Source organism: Dipodomys spectabilis, unplaced genomic scaffold (genome assembly GCF_019054845.1).
Source record: "Dipodomys spectabilis isolate Male_0828 unplaced genomic scaffold, ASM1905484v1 ptg000080l, whole genome shotgun sequence".
Lineage (NCBI taxonomy): Eukaryota > Metazoa > Chordata > Mammalia > Rodentia > Heteromyidae > Dipodomys > Dipodomys spectabilis.
Genome location: NW_024870757.1, coordinates 3,976,942 through 3,991,976, shown reverse-complemented (window position 1 = coordinate 3,991,976; position 15,035 = coordinate 3,976,942). Strand labels below are relative to the sequence as shown.

Below are 15,035 nucleotides of genomic sequence, written 5' to 3'. Positions count from 1 at the left end.
TGTCTGTCTCTCTAGTTCTCTCCGAGTCTGGTGTGAGTCCATGTGGTTTTTCCCTTTTTGGGTTCCTCTTTCTGTATCTCCGCCATCTACCTGCAGCTCAGTGAGTACCCTAGTCTGTTTTCTTCCTTTGTGTTTCTGTCATCCTTCTTCTCTCATGGGTCCGTGGCTGTCTCCCCAGCACCCCTCTGTGTCTCTGTCCCTCTCTTTTGAATTGTGACCACAAGACCCATGGTAGAAGTCCAGCCTGCCTGGGCTGGGCCATGGCTTGGGGACATGGGCCCTCCCTTTCTGACTTCCCCAGCCTCCGCGCAGCCGCAGACAAGCAGTCACTTCCGGCTCTGAGAGAGACTTTATTCCTCGAGGACATTCCCAGGGCCTAGGTGGCCCTGGCGGGCTCAGCCCTCAAACTTTTTCTTGCGGCCCTCCATTCCGCTCAGCGCATCAATGTTCTTCCGCCAGTCGCCCACCTCCCGGTTTTCCTGGGGGTGAGGGATAAGGTCAAAGCTTAGGATCTCTTCCTGTCTCCCATCCCCGGGTGTCCCCTACCTTCCCTGGGGCTTGCTGGACCGCTGTGTTCTGGATGCCTGGCCAGGAATCTAGTTCTAGCACTATTGTAAACCCTCTGACAATTCCCCCATGCACTTCCTATTCCCTTTGTGGTACTTCCTGTCTCCTTCATGGCATTTCCTGTCCCCTTATATACTTTGCTTTTTTTTTTTTTTTTTTGTCAGTCATAGGGCTTGAACTCTGTGCCTGGGCGCTGTCCCTCAGCTCTTCAGCTCAAGGTGAGCGCTCTAACACTTGAGCCACAACACCACTTCCAGTTTTCTGGTGGTTTATTGGAGATAAGAGTCTCATGGACTTTCTTGCCCAGGCTGGCTTTGAACCACAATCCTCAGATTTCAGCCTCCTGAATAGCTAGGATTACAGGCATGAGACACTGGCACCCAGCTTTTGCTATCTTCTTGAGTACTTCTTTACTATTAATCTTCTGTCTTCTTTCTATTTCCTGTGTCCCTTAAATACTTCTTTGTACAATTTGCATCAGCTTCCTTCTTCCCTTCCTTCCATGCTCCTGTCTTTCCCTTCTTTCCTGAGTTGCTTTGTTTCTCTCATGAACTTCTGGTAGAGTCATCAACTTCCTGATTCTTGCCTCCTCTCTCCCCAATGCACTTACTATCTTCCCCTCTTCATGTCTTACTGCCTTCCTCATGCACTTCCTGTGTCCCCTGTGCAGCTCACCTCCTGCCTTCCTTTTGCACTTCTTGTGTCCCCTGTGCTTCTCACTGAAAACCTTTGCCAGCTGCCACAACTCCCTCCACACTTGCTCACAGCCTTCATCTGAGCACCATCGCAGCTCCCAGGCCCTGCCCAGGGGCCTTGCCAATGCTCACCTTCTCAGTGTCCTCCTTTTTCACCTGCTTCAGGTGAGCCCGCAGGTCCAAGGTCTCCTTGGCCCGGGTGCCCAGCAGTGCCTGCATCATAGCATCTGCTGAGATCCGCACCCTCCTCAGGGTGGGCCGCTTAAACTTGCCACGGAGGTCAAAGATCTTCTGGGTCAGGTCTGCAATCTGAGGGTGTGGAGGTCTGACCCACATGCCTCCCACCTTACACTTCCCTCCAAAGCTCACCTTCCCTTCCTGGACCCCTGCTGCTATTCAGGGGGACAATTCTGGAACTCAGGATTGTCAGATGTGCCCCAGCTTCGTCTCCTGACACTTCTGACACATCATGGCCAGCGAGGTGCAAGCCACAAGACCCCACTCATTCTTGAATTCATTACACTGTCCAGTGCTCCAACCACACATTTCCACAAGAGTATCTACACGTCCCAGCCCCAGCATTGCTGCTGCGATCCATGTGCTGAAACACACTTCCCTTTCCATATTATGTTCATCTGTCACAGTGGTCCTGACTCTCCTGAGATCTGCCACCAAAAGCAGCTGCCAGAGCCAGACTGAGACTCCAGGCCCGAGGGTGCCACCCCGCCCAAGACTCCCACCTCCGTGATGTTCTTGGTAACTTTTGCCTCCACATCGTATCTCTCCTCATCCACCTTATCCACCTGGGCGTGGAGCTTCCGGCATAGCTCCTGGTGAAGGGAAATGGGTGTGTTGTGGGGTCATGGAAGATGGGATTCCCAGGTCTGTGGGATGAGGGCTGGGTTTGAACCCTGGACCTGGGTGAAAGAGCTAAAGTCAGGACCTCTGGGTCTGAGGGAAGAGGGCTGGGGCCTGACCCTCTGGTCTGCAAGTGGGAGACTGGAGCCTAGACTCCAGAGAATTTGGCTAGAGGAACCATGTTTTGGAAATGGCTGTCACTCAACTCCTTGCTTTCCCGAGATTAAGGCTACAGCCAGGCAGCCGCCCGTGGCTCATGCTAGCTACTCAGGAGGCTGAGATCTGAGGATTGCAAGTTTAAGGCGACCCAGGAAGGAAACCCTTATCTCCAATGAACCACCAGAAAACTGGAAGTGGAGCTGTGGCTTAAAGTGGTCCAGAGCTACGTTTGGTGGGTTGTGGGGCTTGAATTCTGCACCTGGTCGCTGTCCCTGGGCTTTTTCTGCTGGGCTGCTAGGCCCCGGGTAGAAGGCGCCGTCCTGCCTGCACGCCTAAGCCCAGGCACACAGGCCGGCGATCGTCCATCCTCACCTGCAGCTCCTCGAAGCCCAGCCCGGTCAGCTCCAGAGGCTGGCATCGGGTGCTGAGGGCACGGCCCTTCTCCCCGCGCCGCTCCTCCGCCTCCCGCTCCAGCTCCTGCTTGGCAATCTGCAGCATCAGCATCTGCGGAGGGGAAGGGGGCACGCCGGCCCCGCCCCATAAAGCAACGACCCAGCCCCTCAGGGCCCTGCCGGCCCCCACCCGCCCTCAGGCGGACAGCCTCACCTTCAGCTCCAGTTTCCTTGAAGCGGAGATCTTAGACTTTTTCTGCCAGGGCGACGTGGAGCATGTAGGAGTCAAGGAGGGACACGTGATAGACAGTGGGAAGGACTCCACGACCCCAGTCAAGTGCTTACAGACTGGGGGTCGCTCCCCATTTGCGTGCCTTTTGCATGCCTCTCAAATGCATTCACCAGTCTAGGACTCCAGTCCTGCTAGGCACTGACCAGTCACCCCCCAGCCTGTGGACAGCGGAACTCTGCCCACAGGCAGCTCCCACCAATCGGAACCTATCCTTTCCAGAAAGCCCACCCACCTATCTTAACCCCGCCCACAGCAAAACCCCACCCCCTGGCTCTGAGGCCTGGCCCCGCCCTCCATCAGGAGGCCTCACCCAAGACCCTAAACCCCACAGGGCACTGACCCCGCCCCCGCAAGCCCCGCCCATCGACGCACCGGCCTCGCCCACCTTGGCGTGGGGCTCCGTGGCATAAGCCCGGTAGTTGGCAGAGGAGCGACGTCTGACGGGGGCAGGGGCGGGGCTCGGTTCCCCAGCCTGCGGGTAAAGGAGAGGGTCAGAAGTCGCATCACCACCGAGAGGTCCCCACTCGTCCCCAGCCCCTGCGCCCTGCAGACTCCTCAGTGTGGCACCCACCCAGGAGCCCCAGGCCACCCCCCACCCCTGCTTCAGCCCGTGGCACTCACCGCCTCGCTGCTCCTGCAAGGGGAACACGGAGAGGGTGGTTAGTGGGCCATGGCGGTGCGGCCCCGAAGGGATGTCGGAGGCCCGCTGAGGCCGGGGCCACCCGTCCATCCCGCCGGGGTGCCTGGAGTCCGATCCCCTCCCGCTTTCTCACCTTGCTTCCCCGGGACCCTACCCTGCGTCCCCCCCACACACACTGTCCAGCCTCCCAGGACCCTGCAGACCGCCCCATCCATCCCTCTTTCCTGGGGGTCCCCACACACTCATCAGCCATGGGAGGTGGGAGGCAGAGCAGGGGCTCCTGCCAGGCCAGTGAGGGGTGTCTGGGGTGACCTTGGCGGTCCCCAAACTGCGGTCTCCTCCGGTCCGCTCGAGCCTGGGTGAGGACGCTGAGATAAGGGCCGAGGACAGACACTAAATATACTGTCTCCTCCCCCACCAGGGTGGGAAAGGATGACGCGAGAGGGGTGGGGCGGGCGGACTTCCAGCCAGATCCCGAGTGGCCTCCTCCCTCTGACCTTCAAGTTCTAACCCCCTCCTCTTGCAGACTCATAAGACGGATCCCCAGCCCCTTCCTTCAAGCCCAAGACTACAGGGCCCTGCCCTGGTCCTTCCACTTTGGATAGAGTCCAGCTTCAGCCCCCTCCGCTCTCAAGGGCAGAGATCCAGACACTCAGCCCCTCCTCCCTCCGAGACCCAAGATCCTCCACCTTCAGCCCCTGCTGAGAATGTCCCCTATGTTTTTCATCGTCCTAGAGTCAGTTTGAGGTCCAAATCTGCTAGCCATACAGTACCTGTAGCTGGTTGGTTTGAGGGGTTGGGGTGTAGGACCTATGTTACTGAGAAATACACCTCAGTCTGCCTGGAACCCCCGAAGTCTGGTTTCTGGACATCCGGGCCCTCCACTCCCAGCCCTGGAGACAGACTGGGGTCAGGAGAAATACTGGACACCGACAGAGAAGAGATCCCAGCATTTTTATTTCCTCCGTGTGGGAGCTGACTGGGCCTTGGAGAGCCTTCGCATCCCCGGTTGAGCGGGGACCGCCCCAGGAGAAAGGCACAACAGAGGCCAGGTCTCAGGTGAGAACTCTCGGCAGAGGGGAAACAGACTGCTGAGAAACCATCTAGGTAGGGTTCTAGGAGTTGAAGGGAGAATCCCAGAAACGGAATCCGAAATGCTCGGCATCCATCCAATGCTGAGAAAGAAAATTCTATCGGGGTTAGAATTGTTGAGCAGGTTCCAGTCTATTAAGGATGAGGTGTTTGGGCTCTTGGTTTTGGAGTCAACCTGCCCAGAGCCTCCCTGGGCAGGGCCAGCAGCTTCCGGTGTACCCTAGTACGCAGACCCTAGTACCTAGAGAGCTTCTGAGAATGGGGCAAGGCCTAGAGGTCAGGGGGTGTGGCCACGTCCGTCCGCGGTATGCTTATTGCTTCTGGGGGTGTGCCACGTCCACCTGGGGCGGGTCCATTGCTTCGGGGGGCGTGGTCACGTCATCTTGGGGAGGGTCCATTGTTTCTGGGGGCGTGGTCACGTCAGCCTGAGGTGGACTCATTGCTTCTGGGGGCGTGGCTGCGTCCTCCTGGGACAGGTTTATTGCTTCTAGGGGCGTGGCCACGTCCTCCTGAGCCAGGCTCATTGCTTCTGGGGGCGTGGCCGCGTCCACCTGGGGCGGGCTCATTGCTTCTAGGGGCGTGGCCACTTCCGCCCAGGGCGGGCTCATTCCTGCTAGAGGCGGGGTTTGGACCTCTCTGAGCGGAGGTTCTGATCCCACAGCTGAGTCCTTGGGGTAAGCGGCCGAGTCCCCCGACTTACAGAAGCGCGCGAAGGTCTCGGAGGGGTGGGCCCCAGGGTGCTCAGCGAACCCAGCGGCCCGCGCCAGCTCCCCGACCTGGGCGGAGAAAGCCCGCAGCTGCTCGGGCCGCAGGTCCACCATGTACCTGCTCAGGGAAGGCGGGTGAGGCCCCGCTTCCGGCCGGCCCCAATCCCGCCCCGATCCCCAACCCGGCGCTCCGCGGGCTCACCGAGCGAGTTCCACGACGAGGTTCCCGCCGCGGGCCACGCAGGCCCCCAGCTCGGGGCTGAGAAGATGGGCCATGCTGCAGAGAGCAGGGGAGGGTTGGGTGGGGACGGGCTCCAGGGCTCGAGGGGCCGGGCCTGGGACCCCGTGCCTGCACCGTACCCCTTACCCGCAGGACACGTAGAGGAGCTGGAACCGGCCACGGTGGCAGCTCTTGTGGTGCAGAGTCTGCGCGGAGCCCAGGGGCAGGAAGTGGATGGTGAAGGGCGCCGCGGTGGGCGCCTTCCCTGGATGTAGGAGCCGCGGGGGGGCCGGGGAGGCAGACCTTGAGACTCGCGAAGCCTGGGGCCGGGGCGGCGGGGCCTGCGCTGCGAACTCCTCCCCCTTCCCCCCGCCCCGGCCAGGCCGGCCACCGCCGGCCATCCTCCCGGCTGAGGCGGGTCGCCCGCCCCGGAGCCCCGTGCGCCTACAGAGTCCATTTTACACCAGGCAACCGAAGACGGAGAGAGGAAGAGCGGGCATCTCCGGAGAGGGCTTGGCACCGGGCAGGGCCAGTGATGGTCGCCCGGTCGGATGCCTGCCCCAAGCGCTGGGACCCAGACCCCATCCCCCACGGTGCTAGGACTTGGGGAAAGGGGAGACACGCCCCCGAGCACCCCGCCAAGCACCTGAGGCGTCGGCGGCCCCGGGGTCCCCCTGCGAGCGCCCCCAGGCGGCCAGCTCCCGGAGCAGCTCCGCCACGTTGTGCCGCGTGATCTCCCCGGCGGTCTGACGGGCAGAGAAGAGGCTCGACGGGACCCGGGCAGGGACCTCGCGTGCGCAGGGCTGGACTTGGGGCGCTGGGGGAGACCGGGTGTAGTCCTGGGGGAGGCTGGAACTTGGGGGGCCAAGACCGCGCCCACACCTTGACCGGCTGTCCGTTGCTGGTCCGCAGGAGGCTCTGGTCGTCCGTCTCAATGCCGAAGGCCACGAAGGGCCCCGTGGCGATGTCCCCCCAGTACCCGCGCGCCGCCACGCGTTCCCCACGCTGCGAAGGGGGGTGAGGCGGGGGGAGCGGGTTGAGGAGGGGGGTGGGCGAGCGAGGCCGCGCACAGGCGGATGGGGGTGGGGAAGGGGGACGGAGGTGGGGGGCGGGCAAAGCCGCACGGGGGCAGGTGGGCGAGGCCCTCCCCGAGACCCAGACCGGGAACCCCGGACGAAGAGGTCAGACGGGCAGGCGGCACTAACGTGGCTCAGGAGGCGGCCGGACGCCAGCGTCCTGTTGGGCTCAAGGTAAGCTCCTGGGTCCCTGAGCTCGAAGGCCACGCCCGTGTCCCGCCAGCGCCGGAACTCGCGGGTGTGGATGACCTGGGCCTGGGTGTGGAGGAAAAGCCAGCTAGGGAAGCCCGCGGCACCGTCAGGGGCCACGATCCCGTGTCCGCCCTCCGCCTCGCTTCCGTCCCCCGCCTCGCGGCCGTCCGTCTGTCCGCCCCTCACCCCGCGGTCGTGCAGCTTCATGCGCAGGTCCCAGTCGCTGACGCCGTGGCGCGCGTCGTAGCGCGAGCCCAGGTAATGGCGAAGCCGCGCGTCCCAGAGCCGGCGCACGGGGAAGGCCGCGGGGCCCCGCTCCGCTCCGGACCAGAAGCGGAACACGGCCTCCAGGGCGTCCCGCTCGCGAAACTGCGGACACGCGGGGGAGAGAGCGGGGTGGGGTAGGGAGAGCGGCTGCTCCCTTCCACCACGGAGACCGCACCCCGCCCCGTCCCCGAGCTGGGACCCGGGACCCGAACTCGCGACCCCCCCCCCCCGACCCCGTCCCCGGCGGGGCAGGCGGGGGGAAGCCGAGCCCGCACCTTGAGAGCGCAGAGGCGGAGCCAGGGAAACTGCCGCTCCAGGCGGTCGGGCTCTGGGACCAGCTGAGCCAGGCGCGCGGCCTGCGCGCGCACGTAGGCGGCCACCGGGGGGCGCAGCAGCGCGTTTCCCCACAGCTCCAGGAAGGTCTCGCTGCGCTCTGCAGGGGGGCGGGGAGAGACGAGGTGGGGGGGATCGAGAGAGCACACGTCAGACTCAGACCCGGACCAGGAGCCCGCCCGAGAATAACGGGGTCACCAGTCCTCACCCGGGGCCCCGAATCCCGGGCCAGCCTGATACCTCGTCTGTCTGTCTACCTACAGTGGCTCTGGAAACCTTCTAAGCACTCTTCCACTTGAGTGACAACCCAGCCCTTTTCCATTTAGTGTTCGTGAGGTCTCTTGCTTCCGCCTGGGGCGGAGAGGCGGGGAGGGCCTTCCTCCTCAGCCTTTATTGCTGGCATTAAACAATGTGATTGATTGAGCCCTGGCGGATGGCTCACGCCTGTCATCCCAGCAACTCAGGAATCTGAGATCTGAGGATCGCTGTTCAAAGCCAGCCCTGGGCAGGAAAGTCCTTGAGACTCTTATCTCCAATAAACCACTAGGAAACCAGAAGTGGTGCTGTGGCTCAAGTGGTAGAGCTCCCACCTTGAGCAGAAGAGCTGAGGGGCAGCGTCCAGGCCCAGAGTTCAAGCCCCACAACTGACAATAATAATAATAATAATGTGATTGAAACATGGTTTGGTTATTGCTATTGTTGTTTTCCTATGTGGTGCTGAGGAATCGAACCAAGGCCTCGTGCAATCGAGGCAAGCACTCTATCAGGTTTATAAGTTTTAGTGGTGTGATTGAATAACGCAAGAAAGTGGGATCAGAACTGACCTTGAATGCCCATCTTGTCTAGCTCCTCCAGAGCAAGGCTGAAGATCAGCATGTGCCGGGCCACTGCTTCCAGATTATTCTCCAGCACATAAAACTGGAGGTCAGATGGACAGGGCAAAATGAATCTGCATCCCTAGAACCCCAAAACCTAACCCCCCAATGCCAGAGACCTTTCTCCTGGTCAAAACCCAAAGCCCCTGGCCCTTTGCTCCCCCCAAGACAACGGTCCCGGATCCCAACTCCCACCGGTGACTCTGACAATGCAGATTCCAGCTCTAGATCCACACCCTCTTCCCTCCACAACCCAGGGATGTGGGCTGTAAGGTTCTTCCTCTTTACCCTACTCCACCCCCTCCCTCCTCCCTCTCCCCTCCCTTCCACCTCTTCCCTTCCCTCCTTCTCCTTCCCTTCCCCCTCTCCTCCCCTTCCCCTCCTCTCCCTTCTCCCCTTCCTCCTCCTTCCCTCTGTCCTCTCCCCTTCTTCCTCCTTCCCCCCTTCCTTCCCTTCCCCCTCCCCTCCCTTCCTCCTCCCCTTCCTACTCTCCCTCCCCTCCCTCCTTCCTCCCTTCTCTTCCTACCTCCCCTCCCAGGCCCCAGACCCCCCCCCCCCCAGCTCACTTGGAAGCCCCTTCGAGGCCACAGCGACGCCCGGGCCAGGGTCCGCAGCAGGTGCCGCCCGTCCACGGAGCCCAGCAGCAGCACCTCCAGCTCGGGGGGCCCGGGCTCGGGGTCGGCCCGACGGTCCCATTCCGCAGGAGGACCTGGCCGGAGGACGGCAGGCTGGGCCTCCGCACCGCGGCCCCGCAGGCTCACCCTGGTCGGGCCTGGGCTCCCAGGGATCCGCGGCCCAGCATCCTGAGGCTGGGAGTCGGCAGAGGGGACTCGGGGAGCCCCTGCCCTGTGCCCAGCCCTGCGACCCCGCTCCGCCCCGGCCCTGGTTGGGGACTTGGGCTTCAGACGGCGCGCGACCCGGGAGGGGGAGACTCCGGGTGAAGGGGACCCCCCGGGGGAGGCTCCAGGGTGGGGGTACCCCGGGGGAAGGCTCCCGGGGGAGGGTTCCTGGGTGTGGAGACCCCGGGGGAGGGTTCCCGGGTGAGGGGGCTCCTGGGGGAAGGGACCCCGAGGGAGGGCTTCCGAGTGCAGGGGGACCCCCGGTGGGAGGACCCCGGGGTGCCTCACTCTCCGCCTGCAGGTCCAGCGCCGGGGACAGGCCCCACCAGGACACCGAGCCGAAGCCGGTGCCGGACCCCGCCGCGGTGGTCATACCCCTGGGGAACAGACACCTGAGAACCCCCACCCATCTCCCTCCACTCTCTTCTCACCCCTTAATCCCCACGTGACCCTTCCCCCCTCACCTTTAACCTTCCAAATATCCCGGGACGGTCCTGGCACCGCGCAGCACCGCGCTTCGGCGCCTCACTACAACCGCTGACCCGAGGCCCCGCCCCTTTTGGTTAATCAGCCAATGAGAGCGTGTGGGCTCGCAAAGCCTAACCAATGAATAAGGATATGGCCCGCCTACTGCAAACTTCTGACCAATAGGAGCGCCGAGGAAGGACTTCCAGCCAGTTTCCTCCCCCCCCCCCCCACCAGCTCGGGAGACGCGGTTGCCAAGACGACGGGGCGGCGGAGAAGGGACCATCCGGGTCTGTCCACTTCCTGGGGAGGAGAAGGCCTGGTCTGCTTCTTCAAAGGAAGACCAGCGTCCAGATGCAGAAAACCGTCACCGGGCACTAAAAGCAATTCAAAGCGGGCCGAAGACCTCGACATCAGACCTGAAACCCTGAAACTACTGCAAGGGGGAGTAAGAAAAACATTCGCACTTAACAGGTACAGCAGAAACCTACAGAAGAGTCCCAGGAGGCCCAAGAGCCAGCAGACAGACTTGACAAGTGGGAAGACATCCCAATACAAAGTGTCTGCACAATCTAAGGATATAGTTAATACACTAGAAAGACAGCAGACAGGCTGGGAGAAGCTCTTTGCCAGCAATGCCTCAAAGGCCCAATAGCCAGTATATCCAAGGAGCTCAAGAAACGAACCCCTCCCAAACTTAATAAACCAATCACTAAACGAGCAAGAGAGCTAAGGAGAGACTTCTCAGAAGAAGAGGGAAGAATGCCACAGAAATACGGGAGGAAATGCTCTCCATCCTAGCCATGAAGGAAATGCAAATCAAAACAGATTCCAGGGGCTGGGAAGGTGGCTCAGTGGTAGAGTGCTTGCCTTGCATGCCTGAGGCCCTGGGTTTGATTCCTCAGCACCACATGAGCAGAAAAAGCCAGAAGTGGTGCTGTGGCTCAAGTGGTAGAGCACTAGCCTTGAGCTGAAGAGCTGAGGGACAGTGCCCAGGCCCAGAGTTCAGGCCCCAAGACCAGCAGAAAAAACACACAAACAAACCCATATTCCATCAGATTCCATCTCACCCCAGTAAAACTGGCCAACATTGTGAGTTGGAGCAACAACGAATGTTGGTGAGGATGTGGGAAAAGGAGCCCTACTGTGCTGCTGGTGGGAAAGTAAATTAATACAACCACTCAGGACAGCAGTCTGCAGGTTCCTCCAAATACACAGACCTTCCCTACCACCCAGCCATACCACTCCTGGGCATCTACCCTGAAGCATCACCAGCCAGGATATGACAAGGACACCTGCACACCCATGTTCACTGCCGCACCATTCACAATAGCCAAGATATGGAAACAGCCCAGATGCTCCACAGTAGATGAATGGAACCACAAAATGGGGTGCCTACATACAATAGAATTTTACACAGACATTAAAAAGAATAAAATATCATTTGCAGGGAAATGAGTGGAACTAGAACAAATCATATTGATGAGGTAAGCCAAGCTCAGAGAGACAAACAAGCACATGTTCTCTCTGATATGTGGAAATTAGATCTAAAATGCACTGGGATATGATTTGAGATATGCACACAGAGTGAGACCAAGAGAGGATATTTTAGGAGAAAAATACAAAGGCACAATGCCTCAGTGCCTTATCATTTTATATAAAATAATATACATATTGAAATGAACTCTTAAGATACGGAAACAAGAGACCTCTTATTTTTAAAGTTTTAGTTTATAGTTTTTATTTATTTATTGTCAGTCATGGAGCTTGAATTCAAGGCCTGGATACTGTCCCTGAGCTTGTTTTGCTCAAGGCTAGCACTCTACCACTTGAGGCACAGCACCACTTCCAACTTTTTCTGTGTATGTGGTACTGAGGAATTAAACCCAGGGTTTCATGCATGCTAGGCAAGCACTTTACCACTGAGCCACATTCCCAGCCCTGAAATTTTACAATTGAATAAACTTAAAGGCTGGCTTGTGCCTGTAATCCCAGCTATTCAGGAGGCTGAGATCTGAGGATCACAGTTCAAAACTAGCCAGGACAGAAAAGTCTGTGAGGGGCTGGGAAGGTGGCTCAGTGGTAGAGCGCTTGCCTTGCATGCCTGAGGCCCTGGGTTTGTTCGATTCCTCGGCACCACATAAACAAAAAGAAAAAAAAGCCGGGAGTGGCGCTGTGGCTCAAGTGGTAGAACACTAGCCTTGGGCTGAAGAGCTGAGGGACAGTGGGACAGTGCCCAGGCCCAAAGTTCAGGCCCCACGACCGGACCCAAAAAAAAAGTCTGTGAGTCCAGAGAATCTTATCTCTTTTTTCTGAGTCAGAAAAGGTCAGAAGTTGCAGTAGAGCACTGGCCTTGATCACAAAGAAGCTTAGGGATAGCACCCAGGTCCTGTGTTTAAGCTTCAGGACTGGCAAATAAATAAATAAATAAAGGCTTACAAGGCAGGAATCAAAATCAAGATCAGATTCCCATAAATAAGCCCAGGAGAACAGAAGCCTGAGGCCCAACCAAGCAAAAAGTGAGAAATCTTACCTGGAAAATAACTGAAAATAAAATGGCTGGGGGTGCTGGGAAGGTGGCTCAGTGGTAGAGCACTTGCCTTGCATGCCTGAGGCCCTGGGTTCCATTCCTCAGCACCACATAAGCAAAAAGAAAAAAGCCGGAAGTGCCACTGTGGCTCAAGTGGTAGAGCGCTACCTTTGAGCTGAAGAGCTGAGAGACAGTGCCCAAGCCCAGAGTTCAGGCCCCACAACTGGACCAAAAAAAAAAAAAAAAGGCTGGGGATTGTGGCTGAAAGGGAACAGCATCTGCCTAGCAAGTGTGAGGACCTGAGGCCAAACCTCTGTACTCGGGCTAGAAGCATAGCTCAAGTGGTAGAGTACCAGCCATAAGCAAGAAAGCTAAATGAGAGTGCAAAGCCCCAAGTTCAAGCTCTGGTACAAGCATCCATTACAAACACACTACTGCAAATATGTAAGAAATACGTCAAACTCACCACTTCAGAGTTTACTATTTATTACTAGTTATTGTTTACATATTTGCTATTATTAATACTCTAAGTTATTTCCCTTTATTGTAAGTATAAGAAAGAAATATTATTTGGGGGGCTGGGGTGTAGCTGAGTGGTAGAATAATCTCTAGCATGCAGAGGCCCTAGGTTCAACTTCCGGCACCACACTTGTGTGTATGAGTTTACATATACAGATACAAATGCATTCAATGATAATGTTTAACATTTCAAATCAGCAAATTATAGCCACTAGCCAACTATTTTTGAAAATAAAGTTTTATTAGAGCTCAGGCCAAAGTTCATTTAAATGCAAGACCCAGAATCTATGCTTAAGGATTTTATATTTTATCCACTGTGAACATTTTTTTTTGTATTTTTATTTTTTAAATGCTGCACCAAGTGCCAGCTGCAATCCCAGCACTGGGGAGGGTGAGGCAGGGTTTTGAGCTCAAGGTTTTGTCTATAGAGCAAGAACTTTTTTTTTTTTTTTTTTTGTCAGTCATAGGGCTTGAGCTCTGGGCCTGGGCACTGTCCCTTAGCTTTTCAGCTCAAGGAGATCACTCTACCACTTGAGCCACCATACCACTTCTAGTTTTCTAGTTTTCTGGCGGTTAATGGAGAGAAAAGTCTCATGGACGTTCCTGCCTGGGCTGACTTTGAACCATGACCCTCTGATCTCAGCCTCCTGAGTAGCTGGGATGACAGGTGTGAGCCACCAGCGCCCGCCAAGACCTTATCTCTAAAACCATACTCACTCATGTGTGCACACGTGTACAGACAGACACATATGTGTGAGTTTTACTTGGCTTCACCTCCGGTTTAGGGACCCCAGCCTGGGCCCGAGGAGATCCATGATGCTCTCCTGGAAGCTGTCAGTTCCACACACAGGTGCTTCGCCCACAGCCTGACTCACTGTCTGAGAAACACAGCAGATGTGCGCCAGGCTCCTCAGGCCTTGGGTCTGAATCATCCCCTCCCCCTACCCCATCCACTCTCAGGCTGCCCATCCCCAAATTCTGCCCATCCTTCTACCCCACTGGAGTTTCCTTCTGCCCTGTCACAGAATGGCTGCCAGCCCTCCCTGGGCCCCCCTTGGTGTGCCTTGGGATGCAGAGGAGGGGAGGAGTGTGGAGCTGATATGATTCACATCTTAGTCTCTTGCTGGCTGAGCAGCATGGCTGGCTGAGGCTCTGCAGAGTATCCTGGGAGCTAATAATATCTTCCTTGCAGAAGGGAGTGGAGAAAACACTGCCGCTAGTCAAGTGATGATTAGCCCAGGGCCTCACATAAGGCAGCGTGTGTATGCTGCTGACCTAAGCCAGAAAAAGTTCAGCCCTGGAATTCAGAGACACATGTCTTAGCTATGTGGTTCTCAGCAAGCACACTGATGCTTTGTCCCTTGTAAGTGAAAACTGCATTTATTTAATGGGTTTGCTGTGAGGGTTATTATTGATGGCTCATAATTACTGACAGTAATAACATAGTGCTGTCTTCATAAAGGCACCCCCTCCTCAAGCTGCACACACACACACACACACACACACACACACACACACACACACACACACACACACACACGAGAGTGACCTGTGTTCTGATCTGATACCCTATTCCCATTGGCTACCAGGAAGCTCAGGGGCAAGTCAGAACACTGCCCTTTTCTAGAACGTGAAGGTGCCTTTGCCCCTTTCACCAGGAAACTCCCTTGTGGAATTGCATAGACCATTGTGCACCACTCAAAATCCTATCCGGGATGAAGCAGAGGGGTGCAAAACAAAAACCTTCCCAGAAGCAAACAGGGAAGCGATATTTGTTAAAAGCAGGAGGTGAAAGGGGAACCATGGGCTCCCAGGAAAGTCTTTCCTTCCCTTCCCCCTATCTCTGGCAACTAACATCAGAGACAGCTTCTGCCACATTTCCATGAGAGTAAGTCACTGGGGAGAAGGGGAGCTGTTGCTTGGCGTGCCTCTTTTGTGGATTCTCAGCCTTCACAGAAGCTGGGACATATAAGACTCAGGGGATATAACGGATGAGTGATGGTAGGAAGAAACCAAAGGAGGAGGAAAGGAAGAAAGGGAGAGAGGGAGGGATGGAGGGAAGGAAGCAAAACTAGGTATGAGCAGCTTGGCATTGTGGATCATGCCTGTAATCCCAGCTATGTGGGAGGTGGAGATTAGCAGGATGGTACACAGTTCTAGGCCAGCTCCTAGCAAAAGCATGAGACCCTATCTGAGAAATAACTAAAGCAAAAAGTTGCACACTAGCTGGGCGCCGGTGGCTCAGGCCTGTAATCCTAGCTATTCAGGAGGCTGAGATCTGAGGATCATGGTTCAAAGCCAGCCCAGGCAGAAAAGT

At 57.3% G+C, this 15,035-nt stretch overlaps 2 protein-coding genes across 2 annotated transcripts; both read right to left on the bottom strand.

The window, feature by feature from the left end:
* Nucleotides 1–334: 334 nt before the first annotated feature.
* Nucleotides 335–3,992, bottom strand: Tnni3 (troponin I3, cardiac type). Its single transcript, XM_042683381.1, has 8 exons — nt 3,846–3,992; nt 3,585–3,597; nt 3,349–3,435; nt 2,886–2,927; nt 2,652–2,783; nt 2,003–2,092; nt 1,395–1,571; nt 335–479 (listed from the first exon to the last, which is right to left on the bottom strand). The coding sequence occupies exons 1-8, from the start codon at nt 3,854–3,856 to the stop codon at nt 396–398; spliced, it is 636 nt and encodes a 211-aa protein (XP_042539315.1). The 5' UTR covers nt 3,857–3,992; the 3' UTR covers nt 335–395.
* A 248-nt stretch (nt 3,993–4,240) lies between these two features.
* On the bottom strand, nt 4,241–9,746 carry Dnaaf3 (dynein axonemal assembly factor 3). The gene is made up of 12 exons (XM_042683382.1): nt 9,669–9,746; nt 9,493–9,596; nt 8,932–9,074; nt 8,315–8,408; nt 7,433–7,590; nt 7,077–7,259; nt 6,828–6,953; nt 6,505–6,627; nt 6,269–6,368; nt 5,770–5,932; nt 5,605–5,679; nt 4,241–5,520 (listed from the first exon to the last, which is right to left on the bottom strand). Exons 2-12 carry the CDS (start codon nt 9,575–9,577, stop codon nt 5,007–5,009), a joined length of 1,764 nt encoding a protein of 587 aa, XP_042539316.1. The 5' UTR covers nt 9,578–9,596; nt 9,669–9,746; the 3' UTR covers nt 4,241–5,006.
* Nucleotides 9,747–15,035: the final 5,289 nt, after the last annotated feature.